At 36.4% G+C, this 26,399-nt stretch overlaps 2 protein-coding genes and 1 non-coding gene across 3 annotated transcripts; 2 read left to right on the top strand and 1 right to left on the bottom strand.

Annotated features, from left to right (window-relative positions):
• Positions 1–3,127: 3,127 nt before the first annotated feature.
• Positions 3,128–8,490, top strand: LOC104453360 (WD repeat-containing protein 13). Its single transcript, XM_010067893.3, has 12 exons — positions 3,128–3,437; positions 3,537–3,643; positions 3,885–3,954; positions 4,200–4,347; positions 4,417–4,554; positions 5,707–5,846; positions 5,950–5,997; positions 6,560–6,670; positions 6,762–6,943; positions 7,027–7,148; positions 7,814–7,890; positions 7,976–8,490. The coding sequence occupies exons 1-12, from the start codon at positions 3,234–3,236 to the stop codon at positions 8,084–8,086; spliced, it is 1,458 nt and encodes a 485-aa protein (XP_010066195.2). The 5' UTR covers positions 3,128–3,233; the 3' UTR covers positions 8,087–8,490.
• Positions 8,491–10,445: 1,955 nt separating this feature from the next.
• On the top strand, positions 10,446–10,518 carry TRNAE-CUC. The gene has a single exon. It is a non-coding gene; the product is annotated as a tRNA-Glu (tRNA).
• Positions 10,519–11,376: 858 nt separating this feature from the next.
• On the bottom strand, positions 11,377–16,844 carry LOC104453358 (beta-galactosidase 5). Its single transcript, XM_010067891.3, is given in 19 exon segments — positions 11,377–11,592; positions 11,691–11,893; positions 12,398–12,511; positions 12,598–12,656; positions 12,659–12,707; positions 12,817–12,926; positions 13,034–13,143; positions 13,253–13,431; positions 13,899–14,063; positions 14,181–14,299; positions 14,436–14,523; positions 14,674–14,779; positions 14,880–14,968; positions 15,065–15,208; positions 15,470–15,562; positions 15,680–15,746; positions 15,833–15,945; positions 16,044–16,139; positions 16,269–16,844. Coding segments are annotated over 19 exon segments (2,199 nt in total). The 5' UTR covers positions 16,443–16,844; the 3' UTR covers positions 11,377–11,471.
• Positions 16,845–26,399: the final 9,555 nt, after the last annotated feature.

The following is a 26,399-nucleotide window of genomic DNA, read 5'->3' as shown; positions in this document are numbered from 1 at the left end:
ATCTTCAGAGGAACTGGGGCTTTCATCCCTCCATTTTCTCGGCCGTACTTCGGCTCTATAGGTTGTTGCTTGGTCGCGCTCCCCGCTTCCAAGTTACTTCAGCTCTCCGTTCTTGGTCTCTTCGTTTCTTGAATTGCCAAGGTTTCGTGTTGGCTGCCGTGACTTCTGTTTAGTGACCGTGTTGGTCGCTTTTTGTTTTTCTTGTTTTTGTTTCTCTTTGCCTTTGGCTCTTTCTTCGGCTCCCTTCCACTCTTTCTACTTTCTGTAGTTAGAGTGTAAGTCTTTGGTGCCGCTTTTGTAATTGTCTTTAGCTATTTATCCATTACCTTTACCAAAAAAAAAAAAAAATCTTGCAACTAGTGCATTTTGAATATGAAAATTTCACAGTATACAAATGTTGTTGACACTTGAATTTACATATATTTTATTCATTATTTTTTTGAAATTCGATTAACATTTAAATTTCACAGGGAAGTAAAGGTACTTTTACATAAACTTAATTATTCATGACAAACCAGACGTACGGATCTTACTCAATGGTTGACTTGCAATTCCCATAAACTTTTTAGAACAAAGATATATTAAGTCAGATAGGTTTAATCAATAGAACTGTTCAAAACCGAAAACTAATCGCAAATTCAATTGCTCATCTAATGGAATTCAATTTCTTTCTCGATTGTCAATCGTCTCTTTGCAAGGATCGTGATTGTCGGTCTTCGAGTTCTTCAAAAAATTTAGTTAAGAGTCTATTGCCTAAGTGTTTTGTTGTTAGAATCTTGAACTCCCAAAAACTGAATTTACGACTTGTTTATGTTAATGAGTTGAATTTCTTGTAATTTTTAGTAGGAAACCATTACTCGAAAAATAATCTAAGCACAAATAGAATGAAAGAATCTTCTAAAAGTTTTAACAAATCCATTTGTTTAATTGGAAATTTAATATATTTAGTATACTATATTTTGTGTATTTTAGTTGCTCAACTTTCATTTTATTAAGTGAATTTAATAGTCCAATTTTTGTTTATTTTCATGTCATCGCTACACAATTTTAAATAGATATTTTCAAAAATAGATATTTTCAAAATACTGAATAATAATGCGATAGAGTTAGGTTCATTAATAATTCTAAGCATCATTACTATCATGCAAAATTCAAAAGAAAAAGCTACCTAAAACGTTAGGAAAAATGTTGGAAAAGTCATAAACTTATTTATATTGCTATCAATTTAGTTATAAATCTTTTGACCATATGTCAATATAATCCCTCAAGCTAATTTTTTTAGCCAAATATTGCCGATGTGGACGCCGATCAATTTACTTGATATAGGTGATGTTGCTGTGAATAACCTTTTAATAAAATTTTATTTTATTTTATTTTATTTTATTTTTCTTTTTTTCCATCTCTTCCTTCCAACCAAAGTCGAAAGTCGACGAACCTTGCCAGCCTCTCCAAAGGCTAAGCAAGGCTTGACCTCATTGGATCTAGTGAGGTCGGGCCTCACTCATGACCAACAAGGCTCTCTAGAGGTTGACAAGGTTGAGGTCAACCTCACGACCCTCGCCTCTAGTTGGTCACCGAGTTTGGCAATCGGCTAGAAGAATAAGGTAGACAAGGGAAAAAGAGAAGGAAAATAAAATAAAGAAAAAAATATTAAACTATTATTAAAAATTATCAACGTTAGCATCGATATTATCACATAAGTTAACCGACATTCACATCAGCAATATCCGATCAAAATTAATTGAAATGATTGAGTTAACACTAGGTCAAAAGTTTTGGAACTAAATTAGCACTATATCAAAATGTTTAAATTAAATTGACACAAATAAAATATATAAAACTAAACTAACACCATTGCAATAAATTTATGAATTTTTAGACACTTTTTCCGATATTATTTCATGGAAAAGTAATCACTACACAGTTTTTTAATAGATATTTTGAAAATATTTTAACAATGTGATAAAATTAAGCACATGTTTCATTCACTCTTAGTTGTACTTAGTTTATTTTTCAAATAATGGCTACCTAGTACAAAATAAAGAAAAGCACGCAACTCATTAACACAATAATTAATTAAAATCTACCAAAAAATTATTTTTTCTAAAAAGAGAGTAGCTAGTGTCATTGAAATGGAGGAAAAGAAGTAGAAGAAACCAAAAAAAAGAAGAAAAAGTCGGCAAGAAATAAGCTTAAATAAAAATTGACCCGGTATTTGATCTTAGCCATTGCAATTGGAAAAATTTTCCAATTGCACGCTAGAGTGGGATCCACAAATCATAATATTGTCTATTCAAAATAGTAGGGGTATTTCCAACCATATTCAAGTGGAAATAGAGGATAAGTCTAATAAAATATTTTGTAATTAAAACTTAGATTTCTTTATAGTATATATGTAATGATAACACCAATTATACTTACCTTGAATTTGATCACATATTATGCAACGATTAATAGATAACATATTAAACAATAGCTAAAGTATTCGATGCAATAGTAATTACGTTCTTGATAAAGGATAGTATTTATTATGGTAAAAGTTATACAAGATATAAAAGTTAGCATAATATCAGCCTCTCCCTATTAGATTCGGTTATCTAAACTTTTTCATAACTCAATATCATATTATTCTTACTATAATGAGTATCGGAATTTCTTATTTTAAAGGTTAATAGCACAAAAAATCCAAACTGATATATCTATAACAAATTTATCTTATTTTAGTTTACGTTAAATTCCACCATTAAATTACCGAATTGTATGACACGTGCTAGTTAACATGTACATCAGTTTGGGTTTCACCATCCGTTTGTCATATATATATATCGGTTTGTGATTTTTTGTGATATTAATTCAATTTAACAAAAACTGATATAGGATAAATTCATCACAAACGTGTTAATTTGAGATTTTTAATAGTAAAAAAATTAGTTGGCAATAAAATTTTCATAAGTGTACCAATTCGAGAATTTTGTGATTAAATTTATTGCGTGTATTTTGAATTTTTCATGATATGAACTCCTTATTTTGATTTAGAGCTCGAATTGTGATATAATTGTCATTTATCACAAAAATCACATTCGATCCCCCCAAACGGCGCCGCATGCGCGCAACACCTTGAACTTGAACACGTGGCTTTGCGAACTTGGAGGTGGTGGTGGGTCGTCGTCGTCGTGGTTCGTCGATGGATCGATCTCGCCTCGCGCGATCGTAGCCGGTAAGCAAGCGCGACGATGGCGGAGATCGAGGCCGGAACCAGCAATTCGACCCAATGGACGGAGCGGGGCGACGAAGAGGAGGAGAAAGCCGGCCCCGATCCGGAGTTGTTCAGCTGCCTGCTCCAACCTCTGAGCAACGCCGATGGCGATCCCAACTACGTCGGCATCCGCCGCCTTCTCCTCCACCGCAAGGCGCTCTCCGGTTCTCTTCGCCGACGAGTATCTCTCGCTCTGTCTCCGTCTCTCTCTCTGCGTGAATTCGGCGTGAATGTGTACGCGTGTTTCATTCCACGGAGTTCTTTGTTGTTTCGTTTGAAGGACTGGAGATGCAACGGGAAAGGTTACGTCGCGTACCGCAATTACATCCGGAGGCCGAGGAACTGGGAGAATTTGCAGACGCCGAGCCTGAGCACGCCCGGAAACAGGTCGCCCCGATCGCTTTGCCGGATTAGGAGCTGTTCATTTCTTTTCGAATTTGAAGTTTCAGTTGGCTTTTCTCGATGGGGTTCATCCGCTTTTTTGAATCTTGCTTCTTATGTCGCTAGTTCTGCGTGAGCTGTAGTTGTGCTTTCGGCGAGTGCGTTAGTGCTTTTTTTTTTTTTTTTTTTGAGTCAATGTTCGCGCATAATTCTGACATCAGGGTGACTTTGCTGGTTGATGCATCAGCGGGCGGTGGGTTTCTTCTCCAAATCCGCTGTCCCATCTATTCGAAGCAGAGAGCTGGAGTTCGAGCAGGGTAATTACTTTATCTTAAAAGTCTTGTCTTCGGTTCGAATTCTATGTGTTGTTGTGTAGAATAACCAATTATAGTTTGTCTGCATATACAACACCCTGTGGAGTGGGATTTTGCACAGTACTCGTCGGGAATGATTGGGCGGAACTAAAACCATAGTCTCACGAATACAAGGTTTTAATGTTGTCAGTGGGATAGGGGACATTTGATCTGTAGGGATAATAGCATGATGTGGACTGTGATTACAGGATCTGCGGAGTGGCAATGTAGCTTCTAGTCACAGAACGAGTTTCAGCTCCAGCGCGAGCGATAGTGATCGGCCACGTCGTCAGGGGGCTGAACCTGCATACTCATTCGTGGGAATGCATTGCATCTTTGATCAGAGCAGAGCTTCTGGTAATCCTTCAGATAGTCTAGACTCAATTCATTGGCCGAGCATGGAATCTAAATAGTTTGCTTTTGCAGTGACTGTTCTGAAGTTTGGGCATGCAAGTTCCAATCTGCTTGCATATGGGGCAGCTGATGGAACCTTGACAGTATGCACTGTCTCGGAGCCACCTTCAGTCGTAAAGCAATTGGTTGGGCATTCGAAAGAAGTCACAGGTTGGCTTAACTGGTATCAGCTCCATTCTTTTCTTTCTGTCTGGTTATGTACATTTTTTATGCATGTCCCTTTCACATGTCATCATAGGTCAGTGAAACGACATTCTTTTCACATGTGCTGATTCTACGAAATAGAATTTGTGCTGGAAATGTAGTTGTTAAGTTTTTTTAGGACTCTTATATGCCAAAGCACTGACTCACGACATAAAATTCTTTATTTATGTGAAAAGCTGTATTTCCTCATTATAATTTGGTTCTCTGAAATCCACTTTTGAGGAGCTATGATGGTTTTCAATCTTTGACTAGCGTACTGCTAATCAGTGGAATGATGTTTAGAAGCTTGATTAATGTTTTAATTGTGTGAAATTCAAGGAGAAAATGGAAATCGACTTTGAAACTTAATTGCCCAAAACATGTCATATACTTATCTTACTTGTGTCTTTTCCTTTTAAATTTACATGGAAGCCTATGTGTCTCTCCAGTCTTCCTCATAGATTCTGCAGATATAATCAAATGATCGTATGATGGTTGTCTATGTGGATCTTCCTTTCATGCATCCTGCTTTGAGTCATTATGATGCTTGCTCAGAAAAATAAGTTGGACGACATATCCTATCATTATGGCACCTACTAGACATCCTAGACCCATGTGAAGACACCCAAAGAACAATGCTGGAGTGACTGCCTGTGGAATCCACTCATCCTAGAAGTTGGTTACAGAAATCCATTGTGTATTTTCTTCATAATTGACACCAAGCTAAGATATCATGCTGTATACTTCTTTGCCTTGTAAGCAGAGCAGAGTTGTGGCTAGTTAGAAGTGATTTCTAATATTTTCTAGTAATACTGAGGTTGAATGTAGCTAGCTGTTCTGTTAGTTGTGAATTCCTGTCATAGCTTGATGATGATTGATGCGAAGCATACAATTTGCAAATCGTGCCTTTTCATTTGTTAAGATAGTACAAAAGTAATAGCAAGGAAGTAAAAGGTTTGTCTGGTATGGACTGTCATGCGGACGCATAGGCTATATAGAATGAAACACCACAAGGTAATAAAGAATTGGTCCTTGCTTGAAGTTATTTTTAAGGCTCTTTTTTACAGTTGTCAGCCCTCCTACCACCATAAACTTTCTGATACACTTTGTTCATTGCAGACTTTGATTTCTCCTCCAATAATCAGTACATTGCATCATCTTCAATGGATAAAACAGTGAGAGTCTGGGAGATATCCAAAGGAATTTGCATAAGAGTGATATATGGAGTATCGTCACAGTTGTGCATCCAGTTTCACCCTGTAAGTACATCTGTACATATATGTTTTAAACTAGAAGAAGTTATTCTATGAGTTCAATCTAGTAGATGTTGAATTTACCTTGTACTCTTGATTATTGATGCAGGTAAATAACAACTTCCTTTCAGTTGGCAATGCAAACAAAGAGATAACTGTAATTACTGGGTACCCTAATTTTCAGCTTATCATGTTGTTTACTTCTGCCATGCTTGAATTTTTTGTTCCATTATTTCCTTTCGATAGCTCTGACTAGATACAATCATAGTGCATTTTTTTTTTTTTTTATTGTTAGCATTTTCGCCAACATTTTAGTTGTGTTTATTAATCCGAAAAATTGTAGACACTGATTTAGGCATATTCAGCGACCATGGTTACCATATTTACTGCAACTAACATCCATTGCAGAACCTACTGGAGTCATAAATATGGCTGGTATATTCCAGATTTTATGAGACATCACATCAGCATTTTGTGTACCTAGTCACGTGAGTGATTAAAGGATGGGGATAGCTCAATCACGTGATCTTGTTTCATGACTAAATCTTAATAAAATATTATTGTTGATGGATTGTCTCAGAAGCACTTGGATTAAGCTTGGTTTTTTGAGTGAGGACCATGTTTGTTACTTTATAAATTGCTCATCTACATATAGAGCTATTTGAATATACATTCCAGCAATCTCTTTTATATGTGAAATTTCTTTGATGGTGAACCAGGTGTTCAATTTTAGCACTGGGAGGATAATAAGTAAAATGGCATTTGATAGTGAAGTCACGTCTATGGACCATGATCATACTGGTCAGCTGATATTCTGTGGGGATGCTCAAGTAGACTTCTGTAAATCACTCTGATGGACTTCTTTCTTCATCCTGCTCTTCTGCTTGTTAAATGCTAGTTGCAATGTGCTATTCTGTGCAGGGATCTGTATACTCTGTCAGCATGAACTCCCACACAGGGGCACTGTCACGCAGTCATCGTGATAGAACTAGCAGCAAACGCAGGTCTCCTGTAACTACTGTGCAATACCGGAGTTTTTCTTTGCTAGCCCGCGGTCCTGTGTTGCTAACTTGTACCCAAGACGGAAGTTTGTCTTTCTTCAGGTATTGGAGGCAGAACACATCCTTTGTTCTAATGTTTTTGTAAATCCTAATGAGCTGATACAATTGGTTTGCTGTCATTGCAGTGTAGCTTTGGAAATACAAGGTTATTTGACCCTCCGTTGCTCACTCAAATTAAGTCCACGAGTGCATACTATTAGGGTTTCATTCTGCCCTCTTCTTTCCCTTGAGAAAGGGGAATTTATAGGTCTCCCTCTCTCTCTCTCTCTCTCTCTCTCTCTCTCTCTCTCTCTCTCTCTCTGGGGATTTTTTCTTTAGTATGTCTGGAGCATTATAGTCACAGTTATTTCTGATTTTGAGATGAAACGTACATCAAGATATGCATAAGGATTGAGTATACCTAATTAACCGATTATTTTGTTTTCGTTTTTTTACCATTTTGTCAGTAAAGCGCTTAGATAACTAGAGTTCTCTTAGTTAGAAAATGAAACATTCATGGATGCCACCTAGATTCATTCATCTTTTGTGCCTATTTGATTGGGTAAATGGCTCTGTTTTGTTTTGGCTATAAGAGTGGATATCTGTACTGAAAAATGCACAAGTATGGTCTGTCTGACATATTTAGTATTATTGCAAGTTGTTGTTGAATGGCAGGGTGTTGAGCATTAGACTTAATGGTTAATACTTTTGAATGCAACCATATGAAGCCTGATGTTCTTTCACGATATATTCTTATTCATGTTTCATACATGAGTATTAATGCAAACTCAAGTTGTAGAAGGAGCAATAACCTAAAAGGTTCTCATTGATGGAAGTGATCACCAAAAACTCCGATAAAATCATTTCTTTCGGAAGTTGAGGGCAATTATTTGTTTGTCGTAACTAACATAGCACATTTTCCATTATGTGAAGTTGCTGGAAGCGAGGATTCAAATGTCTACTTTTACGACCTAACACGGCCAAGGCATACCTGTGTAAACAAGCTGCAGGTTTGCCTTCATTGCTTGGGACGTTATCAGAGCTTTTGTTTTTGTTGTCATCAAAACACCAATCTAAAAGTTCATTGCATTACAGGGCCATCGGTTCCCAGTTGTAAGTGTTGCTTGGAACCACGGTGAAAACTTACTGGCGTCGTCTGATTTGTATGGCACAGTTATTGTGTGGAAGAGAGCAAAATCAAGCTAAGATATTTGTACAGAGGATGGGTATGAGGCACAAGAACATGTAAGCTCATGCCCAAGGAGACAGGAGACCAGGTTTGAGGAATTCGATGATGTTGGAAAACAAATGGCCACTTCTTACAGAGTGCTTTAAAGTTGTGTCAACAGGAGTTGATTGATCATGCCCCCTCTCTCTCTCTCTCTCTCTCTCTCTCTCTCTCCATTTTCAGGAGAGCGATTATGTGCATTTTTGTTTTAAGGGGGGATTTGAAGAACTAGGTGCTGTAATATTTTCCTTTCCCCAGTTGACATTTTACCAAGGCAAGCGAAAAGGTTTTTCAGGAGTAAATTTCTTGATATGTGATACCAAAGACTTGAGAATTTCTTGATATATGATACCGAAGAGTTGAGACTTTTGCCCTTTTTAAACTTGCATCAGCGATTCACTTCCTTCTTTTGTCCTCGATGTAACTGAGAACCACTGATTCAATGAAGTTTTTTCACCTTTTTGTTATCTTATTTTCCCCAATATCACTAAGGACTTGCTTTATACTTTTTCCTCTATGCAGCTTGTGAGAAAATACTTCATTTATCAATGAAGATTATCTCACATATATGTCTGGAAGATGGAAAGGATGCGTAACACAAGTGCTTTGGAGAAGTATAAAAAAAGTTATAAGCTTATTGCATTGCTATCAATTTAATTTTATACTTTTTAATTAGACTAATTTAATCTTAAACCTATTTACGTTGGTACCAATTTAGTCCATCCGATTAATTTTGGTTGGTCGGCGTTGATGTGGACATTGGCCAATGGTCGGGCACTGACTAGATGCCGAGCGGTGAATGTAGACGTGACAATTTTTTATTTAAATTTGTTATTAATTTTTCTTTTCTTTTTTTTTCTTTTCTTTTCTCCTTATTCCTCCTTGGACTTTTAGTCTGGCGAGGCTCACCGGCCACTAGGCGAGGGCCTCACGACCCTCGAGGCTCGCCATTGAAAGTCCAAGGAGGAAGAAAGGAGAAAAGAAAAAGAAAAGAAAAGAAAAGAAAAATGGGAGAAGAAAAAAAGAAAAGAAAAAAATAATTAAAAAAAAAAATAATTAAAAAATTATTTAAAAATTGTCACATCAGCATTCGGTCGACATTTACGTCACCATTGGTAGGCCAAAATTGAGTGAATGAATTGAATTGGTACCAATGTAAAAAAGTTTATGACTAAATTAGTATCACTTGAATAAATACTTTTTTGATACTTTTCCTCAAGTGCTCTATTCTATTGCTCTATTCTATGATTTTTTCCCCTTTTTTTGTTTGGTGCCCTTTGTGGACAGTATAACGTTCGGTAGATGAATCGTTCAAATGGCACGTTGGCATGAATTGAAAGATTGAGAAGTAAATGGCATTGTTATCTTGAATTTGGTGTCATAAGAGGACAGTTAATTCGAAAGGGATCATGCCAACAGAGTGCAAACGGAAAAGATGAAGTGGAGGTGTGTCCGGTGTGTCGGACGTTTGTCAAATGCTACTTGAGAAAATTCTATAAGATTGATAGAGTAGCAATGTTCTATGGCACGGAGATAAAATGAATAGCAGAAACGAGAATTCTACTCTAATTAAGGATAAGGCGAGAGATTTTATTTTTAGATGACTTGGTCGTAATCAGGAGATAGAAATGCCAGTTGGTGCATGGGAAACCTATGGAGAGATGGAAGGGGATGGCAACCATAGATATATAGCATTGCTTCCATACGATCTAACATAGAATCGAATGCAATGACATGACATGATCACTATAATGGATCCCACTAGGCGGGAATCGCGATGTGGTGTTTCTCGTCATTTGATAGGTCATTGCTAAGCTTAGAAGACATCCAAGGCCATTAATGACCCATCATGCCATCACATTTGTTCGTTTTAGAAAAACTACAATGCGTGCATATTGGGATAGAATAATGATATAAATGATCAATGAGTTCTTATCTAATGTGCAATGTGACTCATAAATATTTAATTTATTCAATGTGATCCTTGAACTTTAACATAATATATAATATCGTCCATAAACTTTCAATTTTTTTAATAAAGCCCAAAAACTTTTGATAAATGTTCAAACTAATCCTTAGTTCATATGAAGATATTCAATATTTACATTCAGGGATAATATTGAACATTTTTATATAGTTCAAGGATTAGTTTAAATAAGTATCAAAATTTTAGAAATCATATTGAGTAAATTAAAATTTTAGGGATGAGATCATATATTAGGTTAAATTTCACGGATGATATTACATTGGGTCGAAGTTTAAGAATTATTTGTGTGGAGCTGGGGTATCGAAATAATTTATAATGATATACTAAAGAAAGAGCCCTGTCGACGCACATCCGTTGTAGTCTAGTTGGTTAGGATACTCGGCTCTCACCCGAGAGACCCGGGTTCAAGTCCCGGCAACGGAAGGCTTTTTCCTTTTCTTCCTCTTGTCTTTTTTGAATTTTGTAAGGTGGCTACTGAATCTTCTTCTGCCTTCTGCAATAATAAGCTATGAGGAATGCACGAAGCTGGTCCTAATGCAGTATTATCCTCTTAAGGAGTACACAGGAGCGAACATGAGAAATCCCATTTTTGCAAGAGCTTCCTTCTAATTGATCTCCATCTACTTAATATGCAGCTGAGATGGAGCTACAGTGCAAGCAAAGAAAGTTGCTGGCTTTAAGCCGATCCGGACAAGATGAGTCACTCTCGATACAAGAAAGAATTTCCCCATTGCAAAGGACGAATCCAGATTCATGAACGACTTTGTTTTCAGTATAATACCGAAGATGACAAAGAGTATTATCATTACGAGCTAACTTGGCGACCAGTCTTGAAAGCTCTGCACTTAATGTTGTTGATGGCCCGTTGCAGTTCGTCAGTCCAACTACTCGGGACTCCTCATAACAACTCAGCATGCTTGGAAAGATGATCCATCATATGATGATATTCCTGCAGTAATTATTGATCTTGATTCATGCAACATGATCTTGATCATTCCCGCAGTAATTCTTCTGGCAATAGATTGCCTGACTTCCAAGTTTGTTCTTTCTGTTCTTTTAACAGAATGTGGGTCATCTTTTCGCTCACACTTAAGTCGCTGGGGTTTATATCATCCTCGCTCTAGACTACATACATAGATTTCTAGGATGTGAAGCCCGATAGGCCATCTCATCTCCTTAACGGTACAGGCCTTGGAAATGAGCATGGACAGTTACCTAGTGACCATTTTGAATGGTTTTCGGATGTTGATTCACACCCATAAATGCTGTAAAATGAGGTGATTCGTTGTCTGTGCTAATCATATAACAACTTCTGTAATTAGTTTCGAAAACAAAAATTACTGAGAACTTTTATATTGTAGTGCAACTCGGTTTGATTATTGTTGACCTATCACCACTCTTTTGACGAGGGCAATCCTCGAAGCATCCCCACCAGTTTCCTCGAAAACCACCAGCAAATTTTTGGTTGGTCTTAACCAAGACCGCGGAACGTGGTACCTGAAAAACAACGAATAGCAGTCAGATGACAAAATCCTAATGTTCAGTTCACTGACCTCTCATCTGACAGTTCTGAGGTTTCATGGAGATGTTTTTACCATTGTTGAGTTGGGTATCCACATCGGAATTGGCACTTGACGGGCCGAAACGTGCCGGAGTAACTGCATCCGCTGCAATCTCCTTTGGCGCGTACACTCCAATATCGTCCGAGGCTATGCCCGTTGACCCAAACTTGACCTTTCCCCATACTTCCCATGTCAAGAGCCAGAGGTTCATCTCCTCCTGGTGTATCAAAATAGGCCTGCGGGTTCAAGCAGAATATTAGACGGCAAATGCTCTCAAAAACTGAATTCTTTTCATTGCTTTGCACGTTGGCTTTGCATTGCATGAGTGAAAGGAAGAAAAAGTCGGTTTTCTCGAGACTCGACAGTGTATGGCCTAAGAGTCGAGCACATTCTTGTTGGTACATCTTAAACAAGAAAAATTATCTATTCTGGTTGATTTAAAGGACAAAAAGCATATAATTTTACATGACATTCTGTTGCAAATGACATGAATTTTGGGTTTAGAAGAACGGCAAGATGGTCCGTGGACTGCATCAGGTGCAGGAAAAATGAAAATAAAAAACGTGAAAGATATGCTTCAGAAATCCAGATTGAATATGGATGATGGTATTATGATGACATTCATAGGTAGCTTCTTTCCTTCATATGCACACCATCACACGCCTCCTCTGTCATTCATTAGCACAAAGAATGTTAATAGTATCTCGATTGTTAATGCACCGAAATAGCGTAACTCGTACCTTATACCAAGTAAGAGGTTGTTGTTTCACTGAGACTAAAGACTCTCTTGTCCAATCAACTGACTGAATGGAACTTGGAGAATACAGGGCCATCGATTCTCCTTTAAGCCCGATCTGCAGAAGCATTTGTGAGGTGTAGGTTTTACCAAGTTCTTGTCAACAACTAATTGCAACTAGAAGAGAAGTCAATATGTTTGTACCTTGTACGACCACTTTTGCCATGACAGGTCCTTGATCCCTTGATCAAGCCCTTCCAGGTCACTGGTCCTAAGATGCCGATGCTCCATGTCTCGAAATGAGAGCCGATGTTCTAGAATCAGGGCGACGCAAAATGTGATATTGTGATTTAGGATAGGTGCACATTCAGAAAGCTTCTTACTATTGGACAAAATTCTAAAGTGAAGTTTTCAAAAACCAACTTGTAATCCAACGGTGGCGCTGAGAAGTGAAATTTGGTTGGTCCCACCTCGCAAGTCGATGTTCACTGCAAAATCAGATCTCCTCTTTTCCCTAGAGCCAAACGCAGAACCTACATTACAGGCCACCCATTTATCAGTAAATGAAGCAGCAAAGCTCATTTCATCCATTCTATTTCCATTCTCATGAGCAAACAAGAAATCAGACAAGAAAATGCACCTGAAAGATGTCCATTGATGAAAACGTGCGTGGCATGGCTCATGGACTGAACTTTGAGAATTGGGCGTTTCCCTCCTCTTAGGATTGATTCCGATGGACTAATATGGACACTGGAGCCAACAGGGAAACGAGCAAAATGTTCACAGAAAGATAAGGCAATCTTTCCAATTCATGTTTTTCCCATCGTCAAATTTGAGCAGCGTAATAAGTTGATCTCACCTGGTTGTGTACCAGAGGTAGTCACTAGCATCTCTTGTTATGTTCAGCTGCTCGAGTAGACCAGTTGCCGTGATGCTAGCATGTTCATTTAGGGAATAGACTTCCTCATTGAAAGTCTCCCAAGAGTGTAGTTCTGCTTTAGTGGACGACATTTGCACTTGAGTAGTTTGATGCTGAACCTGCATTTAGGACATCGAGTGCTTATCAGTTTTGGCGTGTGCACTAGACTACAAGGCGTGAAAAGAAGTTTACATCTCTTCATGAGTTTGGCCTTTTAGTTCCACCTTTTGATAATGATCACACTCATTGCTGAGATGGCATTATGAGTTACAACGCTGACAACCATAACAATCAAGCCTCGGTACTTACAAACTCACTATATGATCAGAAAAACATGTGCATAGAGAAAATGAATATTAAAGCTAGACTTAATTTCACTGCTGTATATGAAAATATACACATCTGCATATACTCCAGCCAGAAAAATTTTGCATTTATCAATTGCTTCATTCTAGTTAAGAAACTACTCTTATCTGCATTCTGCAGGTCAAGTTTCTTTTTGCATCTGACAAAAAAAAAGAATCTTTTTGTGGGGATTGGGTTTGATTCAAGTGAATGCAAGTCAAGTGACTACCTCTCTACTTACTTTGGCTGTGTTGAAGACAACATCGACGCAGTTGGGGAGGATGCTGATGGACCAAGGCGGCAAGTCGTAGTGCCTTCCCCTGAAAGTCACCCTCGCATCTGAGTTTGTGTGGTAGTTCGAGAGAAATGCTGTGCAGCCTCCAGAATTAGACGAAAAAACATGTGCCTGCCCACCAAATATTTCTTCGTGAAGCGGAAGAAGTGCCAAATTGTTTCATAAAAGATGGTTCCTTCAATCTTCAATCACTGGTTTTTCAGTATTTGCTCAAAGAAGGTTGTATACCTGCTCATAGTTCCCGAGGGACTGCACAACGGGGTCAGCATTTAGAATGGCTCTCTCACATCTCTTCATGGCATTATGTAGTTCCTTCAAATGACCATACTTTGGTTGCCTGATCAGTCCTAGCAATCAATTACCGCATCAATGAGAAATCGACAATAGCCGAAGAAACAAAAGAATTGAACCAGGGAACGACTTTCATAGTGCAGGAAAAGTAAAAGCAGACTGGACTGTGGATCTGCTTCAGTCTACTCTCACCATATTCATCAATCGGAGCATCGTAGTCGTAGCTCGTGGTAATGAAGGGTCCTCCAGAGGTTCTTCCAAAATTGGTTCCTCCATGGTACTGCCAAACAAGTATTTCTCTGCTTTATGAGCACTGAATTGAGCATAAAAACAGAAAGCCGAAATCGGTAAAAGCACGACTGCATTCTGGGAAGTGACTAGAAGGAGCTGAAATCAACAACAGCGTGGCAGGAACATCAATATCACTGACCATGTAGTAATTAATGAGGGAGCCGCCCTTTTGGATGAAACGAGCAACTGCAAATGCCAAATCCTCGACTGGCCTCTGATAAACTGGGCCGCCAAAATCTGTAAACCTGCATAGTTTAAGGGGAAATTTCAGCTCGGTTTGCTCTACGACACTGCTTGAATATCGAAAGTTTGAGAGACTCAGGTACTCAAGAGTCAAGAAATTACCATCCACTCCAAGCCTCGGTCCATAATGTTGGTTTATATGGTTTGTTGGGAGAGAAGTAATCACAATAAAAGCCATTGCATGTGTTTATCTGCCACATAAAGTTTTGCAGGAGCCAGAAAATCTAATCAATCAGCGGCTGACAAGGCATCTCCCATATTACTAAACGAAGGTGACATGTCTTTACCACCGGATCGGGCGCATCATCTTCCTTGCACATCACCCACGGCACTCCTGTGCCCATTCCTACAGCCATTTTCGCAGCCCAATTCATGTAGGCCTTACCAGCAGCTCCGAAAGCCTTGCGTTCTGGCTCATACTCATTCTCAATCTGTTATGGAGGACATCATTTCCAAGAAGATCAGCCAGATCAGATAAAAAGGATAAACTACATAAGCCACTGGAGAAATAAGACTTAACACACTATAATGCAACAAATTTTCCATTGATGAGGAAGAACATATGTTTAGGGATCCCATTACTGCAAAATTCATATCGACAAGCACCAAGAGGGTGAATCAGAAGCTTGAAAAGGAGATTTTAGGTTCGAAAATATTTCATGTCGTCAAATGACAGAGACCAGAGGTAGCACCTGAGATAGGATGATGGGGCCTCCTTGAGAGTGAAACAGGTGTTCACTCTTCATCATCTGGACAATCTTTTGTGTGAATTTCTGCATTGCCAACTGCAACATGCAAGAAAGCAATCAAGCATTACGAAAGTCTGCCAAATCCTCCGATTAAACTAATCGAGAAGCATCTCTCTCTCTCCACGTGCCGCATGTGCATCCACTTATACACACCTTGAAGGGCTCATTATCTGTTCTGAAGCTAACGCCCCGAACAAACTTCAACCACACAGGTAATCCCCTGAAAAGTTATAGGAAACACATTACAGATTACATCAAAAAAGCGCGAAATCTGCACAAAAGGAAGAAGAAACCGTGGCTGTTCACCCGAAATTCCACTCTGCACAAACATAAGGCCCAATGCGGAGATGGACGTATAAGCCAGCTTTCTGGACAGTCTTTACGAACTGAACCAAATCGTATTGCCCCTCAAAATTATACTATAAAATTCAGCACATAAAAGTCACTTAGCACAAATGAATCGAACCAAATGGTGAACGTGCGTAAACCCAGATTATGTTAGTAAAGAAAGAAGTACATTGCCAGGAGAAGGCTCATGAACGTTCCAAAACACATAGGTGTCAACAACATCCAAACCACCCTCTTTTGCCTTGTGCACAAGACCTTCCCACATCTGCATTGTTTGAATATAATGTTCAAGAAAACACCAGACATTTATAAAATCATCAACTGGGCTGTAAGAAGAATAAAAAAAAAAAAAAAAAGGTGAAAATATGAGGAAAAAAAGAGGGAGCGTACAAACCTGAGGAGTGCTTCTGGGGTAATGAATGGAGCCAGAGAAAAGGATCCTCCTCTGGCCATTGATGATGAGAGCCTTGCCATCATAAGTGACACTGCTGCAATGAGTCAGTGATAGAGTCGCGCACAGTAGCACACAAGGCAAGAACCACTTGGAAGATGAGGCAGCTGCTGCCATTGGTTTGGTTCTTTCCCCCTGAGGAGGGAAAGTGAAAGAGAAGGTTGTTGTGGCAGGCAGTAAGCAAAGAATCTGGCAAAGGAAAATCCTATTGAGGACAAAATGGTGTCTTAGTACAACCTGTGACTGTCTTGAAGAAGCCTCTACTTGGAAATCATCATCTAGAAGATTATGCTATCTACATTCTAGAATAAAATAATTTATAAGAAGAACCCAAGACCCCATCTCTCTCTCTCTCTCCCCCTCTGTGGAGTATGACTCTTCTTTTTTCAGCTCAAGTTTCCTTTTCATTTCTAGGGCCAGATCCTTAATTTGTTGCTAGAAAGTAGTTTTTCCGTGATTGCAGAGATGAGAGAGAAAGGGGGAAACGCCCCCAATCACAGGAATGCTGAAATCACTTCGAATGGAAACAAGATTCATTGAGTCTAAGTCATACTTTTGTCCTGCTCTGTCCTAAATGTCCCGCTCTGGAAGGCTGGAGGGTCTCCTACTATAGTTTGGCCTCGATGAGTCGAGTAGTATAGTATTTTTTTTCCTGTTTTATGCAAAAAAATTATTTATATAATTTGGTATCTTTTTTTTTTCCTCAATAGACAACTCCAGGTAATAATGCTTTTTTTTGTTTTAACTTATCATCTAAGTGTGATACAATTAGTTGTACTTTCAACAACACGATAATTGATAAATTGATGTCAGAAATTACCTAGTATTATCCCAAAAGGATTCATTTACGAAGAGGTAAATAATTATATAAATAAATAATATATTTCTAGTACAGTGACTATTTTCCTATAATGTGCAAACTTTAAGAATCTAATATTTCCTTATCAAATATGTTTCCTGAGGGAGGAGCATTTATTAACAAGATTCATCTTAAATGACATGAAATGGACTCTTTAAACTTCACAAAGATCCGGAGCATAACCAAATCAAAAGAAATAACTTTCACATGACTAGTAGGATCTCATCACGTTAAAGAGGCTTAGAACCCATCTACTTCTTATTCTTGAGAAATAATGAGCCTCAATTCGGGACTAAATTTGTCTCAATCCATACGCGCATTGACGGGGTCAGTTACAACCCTTTATCAAGTGGAATCTTTATGTATCTTACGTGATTCTCAAAAAGATTGACTATGATCGTGCATAGTACACGTTATTGTCCGCACAATTTTGTCCCTAATCACATTCTGGGTGTGCGCAAAAACTACTTCCATAGCCACCTAATATCACAAATTTGGCATGAATCAGAGAGGGTAAATCCATTCGGAGAAGGAATATGAACCGATGAAGCCGGATTGCTTAATTGTCTCTACCATTAAATGTCAACAAGAGCAGGCTATGAAAAACTATAGGTGGGCATGAGGGAGATTGAGCCTAACAAGTGAAGAAGGGCAGCCTCGGAAAGTGATGGAACACAAGACATAGGATGCCAACATTGGCTACTCTCCACCCCATGAAGCACGCACGAAGCTCCACTTTTTCATTTGTTGACTAACAGACAATGCCCTCCCTTTTGTCTTTGAGCCATTTGGCCCACATGGGAAGAGCACCGATGCCCTCAAATCACCCACCGCGCACCACGACCGTAAAAGGACAAGCTTCCCGTGACCTTTTCCCTCCTTTGACAATCAATCCACATGTTGTCCTAACAGAATATAAGTGTCTTGAAGCTACCCCCTTAGACCATGAAACCCATTTGAGTCTTTTGCCTGGATACGGGTCTATAGATTGGTGTTATCACGGTCGTTTTACATGTGAAGGCGGCTATGTTCAGAACAAGAACTTAACAAATATAGGTATTTGACTCTCTTGCGGTGCCTCTCTTAGGACTAACTTTTAACATCCAACTAAACTCTCATTCTGAACATAAGACTTTTTTACCTCAGTTTCTGATGCACAAGATCCTCATGAAGGTGAATCCAGAGCATACTACCAAGATAAAGTGCTATTTTATCATTTTAAGATTTTAATACCAGACATAAATTTGAAGAGAAAAAAAGGGAAATTTAACTTTGCATGGTCTAAGCACACAAACACACAATTTTTTACTGTTGAGGGATCACTAATGGACCCTTATCCCACCAACAATTTGCCTTTAGAGACGGTAGTTCTATCCTTGGCCAATAAATAGATATAACTAATGGATAGATCTCAAGGACGCTTGATTGGGGTGTTTTACAGTTCATCGCTTTGTTAGTCCAGTAACTTCGGGTGTTTTACTGAAAGAGCCCGAAGTTATGTTTAGGTTTTGTCGAGTTTGAGCATGCCTAGTTTGCCTCATTAGCTCCAAGTTTCTATTAGCAATGTATGGGATGAAAATTATACAGTGCGGGATATGGATGGACCATAATGTACTTGCTAGGGAATCGGTATTTCTAAACATAGGGTGTATATGTATGTTTCGTGCAAAGTACGAGTATTTCACTGACAGAGCTCCAAAGTTAAAGTTTTGTCAAAATTCTTGAAGAGCAAGGAAGGAATTTTGTACATAAAGATTAAGTATACTACTTACCGATTAAAAGAAAGAGATCCTAAGAATCTATGGAGTCCTAGAAGATATTTGGAATGATCAAAGTTTTCTTCTACATGGATAGCAAAAGCCATATTATTATGTATGGCCAACGTCGAAAGATTTAGCATAAGATCTACAAGTTAGACAGCCATGCTCATCCAAGTCACCTTCTTACGCACTAGCACTACCGCCTTCAGAATTATTCGCAAAATAATAAATTAAATTAAAAACGCATTTTACCTGGCTAAGGCAAAATTTCACTGGTTAATGGAAAAGGTGAGAGAAAGTTGGTGGTTTAACCTAATTTTTGGACTCATGTACTTTTTCGCAGATACTGTTAAAAGGAGAGTCGGTCACTTGTTTTTTCAGTTGTCTGTACTCTTCCACCGTGAGCATCTGCCAGTGGAGGAGGGGCCGAATGCTTCAGGTGAAGCTGCAGGTGTCATGGCTAATTCCTCTAATTTTTTATTTTATACCAACCTTTTTTTTTATCTATAATATATATATATATATATAGCTTTTATTCTAATCTCAAATCTACCCACGCATTTAAAAATCTCTACTAGTTTCTTCAAGATTATCTATATTATCAGACTGCTGTTTTTTTTTCTTTGGTAAAAATATTATCAAACTGTTGTTGTTACGTACAAATGTGAGGATATTAATAAAGACATGTATTTTGATAACAAAACTCTAACTTATCATAACATTGATAATTTTGAAGAAACTAAGGATGATTTTTTACACACATAGGCAGATTTGATATTAGAGTAAAAGTTGAAAATTTCTTATTAGATAAAAAAAGCTCGGAGTAAAAGTAAGGATTCAACCTAAAATCGAGGTTTTTTAAATGGATAATGACATAAAGGCTCTTGAACAAGGATAATATTGAATATTCTCATATAGTTCATAAACTAAATTGAATATATATTATAAATTCATGGATCATATTGAATAAGTTAAAAGTTCAAGAACGATATTGCTTATTAGACTAAAGTTTATGGATTATATTGAACAAATTAAGAGTTAATGAATCACACTATACTTTGGACCATAGTTTAGAGATTATCCGTATTATCTTCCTTTTTTTTAAAGGTAGAGAGAGAGAAGGTGGTGGGGGAATTCAAGCCCATTGAAAGAAGTCATGGACCGGGCCGAGTTTTGCAATACATAGTTGCACCAAACTTAGGCCGAGGAGGAGGGATAGAGTGGTCGAGACTGGGCCCCCTAGCAAGACCCTTTTGGGAGAAAAAAAGGGCAAAGATGATGATGGAACTAGTCAAAAGTTAACCTTATTGTTTTCTAGAATCCACCGACTGAAAATGCATTATTATTTTTCAAATTCCACAATGGAAAGAAAGCTTCTTGAACACGGAACTCTAGCCGCCAAATTGAATGAACGCAAAAAAAAAAAACATGGGAACAAATGTGTAACACATAACGTTCTTAATTTGGCACAAAGATCCAGTAAAAATTAATGCCTCAAATTCCTTGACAACATCGTGAACTTCATGACAGCAATTCTCTTGTGCATGCTTGTCTCAAGAGACCCATATTTTGCTATGACAATCTGCCGACGGATCGAAACGATAAATGGGCGGGTCGCCGACGCTGGGACAATGCTTGTCTGAATGGTGTTTGATCTGATCCGATGAATTCATCATGCCCACGTGTCATGCGGAACGACAATCTCATGGAACACATGAAAAAGAAAATACATAAAAGAGATGACCAAGCAAAGGGAGTATTTGTACAGAGCAAGTAAAGAATCTTGGAAAAAAAAACAGAGGACGTGGCCCCTGCCACGTCATTGCTGAAGTCATCGGCCCTCAGATGTCAAAACGCGGGGACCACGCGGGGCCCGCATTTCCTACTATAAGCTTGATTATTGAAAGGGGGCGATGCTCTATTTGTCAAAAAAAATCAATCAATCAATCATTCATTAATCTTAACAACCTGCCAAGCCCATGACCCACCACAAACACAAAATAAAATAGAAATAAAAGATAAAATTTGAAGACCGAGCTACCTCGGCCAAGTGTTATTAGTCTAATCATGCAAAAAAAAAAGTCTTTTCCCACCACTTGTTTTTATAATAATAGCTTATTTTATATGTATTTTATATTCTAATTGTGCCTATTACTAATTCAGCAATGTGAATTAGATCACAGCTAGCAAATTTGTAATATTAATTTCTTCCCGTTGGAGTTAGATTAATGAAAAATATTATGGTTGGTGCATAAGAGATGAAATAGGTTACTATTGTTACAGGTAGATCTCATTTCAGTTTTGTCTATGATATCTCTACGTGCTGGACTAGCCCAAGGCCAACTCTTTTATGGAGTTATATTAATGGCTGGTTGGTAATGAAATTTAAGGATCTTACTAACTGCCATGTCTTTGGTTCCACATCAAACGTAGGAGGTGAAAAGATTTGCTGAGAATGTTTGATAAATAAAAGGTGAAGTGCTTAACTCGATGTTTGATGCAGACAACTCCCGCTGTTTTCTTTGAGGGGAAATTATCTAATTGGTCCTAAACCTATTATAAATATGTCAATTCAATTCCTAATTTTTTTTTTTTAATTTTGCAAGTATAGTCCTAAATTTTTGTGCGAATTTTCAATGTAGTTCTTCTAGCCACTTTCTACCGAAAATAGCTAATGTGGTGACGATATACCACATAGGTTAGTCGGCAATGACTAGACTGTTACGTTAGCGATTTCCGATGAAAATTTGATTAAAAGAACTACATTGGTATTCCACAAAGATTTAAGCTGGCAAAATAAAAAATTTTATGATTAAATTAACATCCGTACAATAGATTTATGATTGCTTAAGTAATTTTTGTCTTTCTTTAAATATTAATTTAAAGATATATGTTAGGAGGTTCAATTCAAAGCATAGAGGGAGAGAGATCACATGTTTATGAGTCCCGTAGACAATGGGATGTGTGGAATTTGATGACAGGGGCAATAAACTGGGGTAAAACCTAGCTTTAATACCATCTTAAAAAGGTATGACACAAAAGTTTAAGTTAACAGGTGGAGCAAGAGCATATAAATCTCATATACAAGTGACATGAAATACTTTAACAACATGAAAGAAAAAAAAAAGTAATTTCAATTCCAAAAGATGAGTCAATATTCTTAAAAGACTCTCAATCGAATTTACTATTTTTTTTATACAATTTTGTCTCTAATAAATAGTTTGGCATATTCCACTACATGCCAAGCAAAATGGAACATCTGATTATGGTGGGCACGGTTCATACGAGTCACTTCGCATGAGTGGAAAAGAAAAGAAGAATTTACCTTCTATGAAAGTTACTCGCGGTCCTGGCAAATGAGGACAAAATAGTAATCGACTGAAGGGATTTTCCAAATTTATTCTTTGTAATTTTTTTTATATGCCGCTGAAGGATAATTTCCAAAACTAGATGCGATTTTTCACATTTAGAATATATATTTGAAAAAATATAATCTTTTTATCACTTCGCTGTTTGGAATTGTCAATGTAATTCAAGATCCGTATATAAATGAGGAAGAAGGTGATTTACATTTATCTATATGGGAATTTGATATCGACTTGATCCCTAATCAAACGTTGTAATAATGTTTAGTATATAGATTAACACATTTTCAAGATACTCAAAATAACTCTATAATATATAACTTAAAAACAATTCTATTAGTCTTAATGCATCTTTAAGCACTGTTGGTAGAGAAGTTGAAAGCTCAACAACTTCAAGACAATATTAGTAGCATTGTATAATTAAGGTGCCGTTTGGATACATTTGTTTTTTTTTTTTTCATTTATAAACAATAAAATCATCAAAATTTTATTGGCATTTCTTAATTGAAAGTGGTGTTTGGTTACACCTAATAATAAATAATTATTTACATCATTTTCATTAACAATGTTTGTCGTACTTTATAATTTTATTGCTCAATAATACTATTGACTCACATTTTAACTAATTAAATAAAACTAAAAAACACATTATATATATATATATATATATATATATATATATATATATATATATATATATAGGTCATTCATCATTCACATATTTAAAGGATAAGATAAAAAGGAGAAAATTAAAAAGGTAGTACAATTGTGTAAAATTCAACGCAAAACATATTTATATCTAGATGTATTCACATATTTAGGTAATTCCATCAATCTATCAATTACAAGATGAGCTTTAAATTTTTTTTTTTTTAAAAAACACAAATTTGAGTTGGCCTTTTTTTTAGTGACCTTGAAGATATTTTTCGAGAAATCTCAATCAATTTAATTATGAAGGAAAAGAAACTGCGTGTCCCTTAAATAGAAGAGATTTGCAGCCTTTTCGCGCCAAAATTTCCTCAACATAGACACAATTACTTTTCTGATTAGTAAAAATTAAAATTTTCACCATCTAAACAATGTTTTCATGTTAAAAGTTGCTCTTCTTTCGTTTTTGTTTTTGTTTTCAAAAATAAGAAAAAAAAATGGCTCTCGCTATTTCCACCCCTATTCACTTCTGACACCCCATGTCACAATGAATTGACTACATTATCATTCACGGCTCCTATTCTTGATTTAAGATTATTTCTTACATTTTTTCATTTTTCTTTGTTTCAATTTTACTAAAAGACAAAACTATTAACATCCCTTTTGAACAATTTTTTTTCACACTTGTCACTTCTTCCGCACCCATTATATCACTGCTTTTCCTTCATGTATGTCTTTTTCCAGAGTTATCTCTATTGTTGTAAATTGAGCAAGCACTAATTATATATTAAAGAATTGTTAGTTTTCCTTGCAAATTGTTACTTTATTTTCCTAGATTATCCTCACAATTGTGAATTTCGACTTTGATATTATAGTTGATGCATGCATTACACACAATTTACTCATATTTCATTGCATGGTTTTTTATAGTACATGTGGAAGACAATATTGTTTTTTGCTTAAATGTATCAATTGATGATGAAACTGTGAAAGGAGAACAACAATCAACCGTGTCTACAAATTCATTTGAAACTTTGCCAAGTAATTTTTTAACGTGGAGAATCTTTTGAGCAATGTGTGGACGCATCTTCTTGCTCCAAATTTTGTTGTCTCTATTAATAGATTAAATGGAGATAAATATGTTCTTTTTTGTTGCGAGAAGGGAGGAAGTTATGGTGATCGACATTCTATTGCAAGTCAGAGAAGAAAGACCAAATCTCATTTAATTGACTATCCTCTTGAAATTCATTTATATAAATAGAAAAATGTATTAGGGTCATTCAAATTATCTATTGCATCACGCATTAGATACTTAAAAAATTGACTATGAGATATACTAAATAAAATGAAAGTTGAGCAGTTAAAATCCACTTTCTATAACATAATAACACATACTGAAGTTATAATTCGACAAAATGCGTACTAAAATTGCTAGATGGTTGTTTTCACTCTTAATTGTGTTTGGGCTATTTTTTTTAGTAATAATTTCTTTGTACAAAAAAAAAAGATATATACAACTTGTTAACAAAATAATTAGTTTATTTTGTCAAATATATTAGCTATATACCAATTTAAAAAAAAAAAAATAAAAAAGAAGAAAAGAAGGCAAGCGATAATTCTAAATCAAGAGTAGGCCTCACAACTTAATGAATGTTGTTTGAGAGGAATATGGGTAATTTTATCTCTAGAAAAAATGAAATAAAAGAAAAAAAAAGTAAGAAATAATCTTAAATTAAGAGTAAGACCCGGAAAGGATAATGTAGTCAATTCATTGTGAAAATTGGTGTTAGGAGCCAATAAGGAGATGAAAATAGCGCAAGTCAAAAATATCGTTGATATAAACGTAATAAAACGATGCTCTAACCTAAGGCTTGTATGGGTGCCATGAATGAAGCTATTGGAATGGGCAAAGGAGTCCGTTTGTTACAATGGTTGGCTAACTGGAAGGAGATAATTGTTGTATTTTTCCACATCTTCAGTTGGAGAAAATTTTCTTCAATCAGTCTTACAATTGGTGGTTTTATAAATATAGACATCACCTACATTGATTTCTAATTAAATTGCATGCAAAAAATGTTCGTCCTTACAACCCCCAATCATGGCTCTAGCTGAAGCAATTTTTCTTCAAAACATAATGGAAATTAAAATTGAAAATGAAAATTACTTTATAATTACATTTTCATTAATGTGGAAGTAAAAAGAATGAAGGCCGAATTTGGTGGATAAAAAAAATAAATATATATGAATTAATATTAAGCCCTTTGAATTTGGTATATTTTGTACGACAGAATTAACTATGGTAAACACACTCAACAAATTATTTACGTAAAAAGCTAAAATACAAATCATGGAAAGTTACATTTCAACTTCGATATGTCACCTAAGTTTGATTTTTCATAATTTATTATGATTGCCTCTGTTTTATTTTGGCAAGGAAAAATACACATTGTTGCGTGTATACAAAAAAAAAAAAATGACATTTAAAATATTTTTGCAAAATCACCTTATTACCATAAATTTGAATTATTAACAAGTGGAGGGAATTGTGGACACTATATATACTATTTTATGAAGCAAAGAGAACGTCCTACTTTTAAGTCTCAGTCATTCCATTTCTTCCCTACATATCCTCAACTACATACTTTGCAAATATTGCATTCATGCCTAAATGTGTACATTGTTAGTTTCATTTAATCCCTCACATGTTGCGATATTAGATTTTAAATCTTTTATATTCTATGAAACATTCCTAAAGTAAATCAAATCTTGAAAATGTTATCGTATTTTGACATCGTGTTATAAAATTTCTTTTTATTGTGTATTTTTATCACTAATTTCCTTTAAGTATCTAATCATTCAGAAATTTCATAACAAAGTCGTTTCGTTTAATCTTTCTTTTTGCATATACACAATGCTCGTGCACATTCGCTAGTACGAAGAAATTGTGCGTATACATGGGAAAATATAAAAATATCTCAATATTTGAACTTTTTTTGGTTAAGGCTGTTCATAAGACTTAAAATACTCAAATGCTAAAATAAACTACGGGAGAGAAACGATATAATTATGAGTTTATGTTTTTGCTTATTGAGAATATTTCGGGAAGAAGAAAAAGGATTGTAATACATATTGCCTCACGGGGCACCTTAATAATGGATTCTTGAAATTAGGTTTGTTCCCACCTTTTGACATAGGCAAAAAGGTTCGTTTTCGTTTTTTGCCCTTTTTGATAGCAATAATTTCCAGACGCGTCTTGGTTTGATCGTTGACAAAACTGGGCATGAAAGGATTTACAGGTGCTTTCAAATCATTCTCAACCCTTGGACCAATCCAGCCAAGAGGTAGTAGCTAGCTACCATAATTCGGAGAGAAAATTGTCCAAAGCAACCAAAGTTTATTACACTTTTGTAAATTTAGTCTTAAACATTTCAATTTTGTCTTT

The sequence above is a fragment of the Eucalyptus grandis genome, chromosome 7 (assembly GCF_016545825.1).
Source record: "Eucalyptus grandis isolate ANBG69807.140 chromosome 7, ASM1654582v1, whole genome shotgun sequence".
NCBI classification, from domain to species: domain Eukaryota; kingdom Viridiplantae; phylum Streptophyta; class Magnoliopsida; order Myrtales; family Myrtaceae; genus Eucalyptus; species Eucalyptus grandis.
The sequence above is the reverse complement of the archived record's forward strand: the minus strand, read 5'-3'. Positions and strand labels throughout refer to the sequence as shown.

Excerpts from the sequence above, each read along its gene's own strand:
- LOC104453360 (XM_010067893.3), top strand. The coding sequence starts at position 3,234 with ATGGCGGAGATCGAGGCCGGAACCAGCAATTCGACCCAATGGACGGAG. Across the intron at positions 5,998-6,559 it reads ATGCAAACAAAGAGATAACT|GTGTTCAATTTTAGCACTGG; the intron begins GTAATTACTGGG and ends ATGGTGAACCAG. Across the intron at positions 7,891-7,975 it reads CCTGTGTAAACAAGCTGCAG|GGCCATCGGTTCCCAGTTGT; the intron begins GTTTGCCTTCAT and ends ATTGCATTACAG.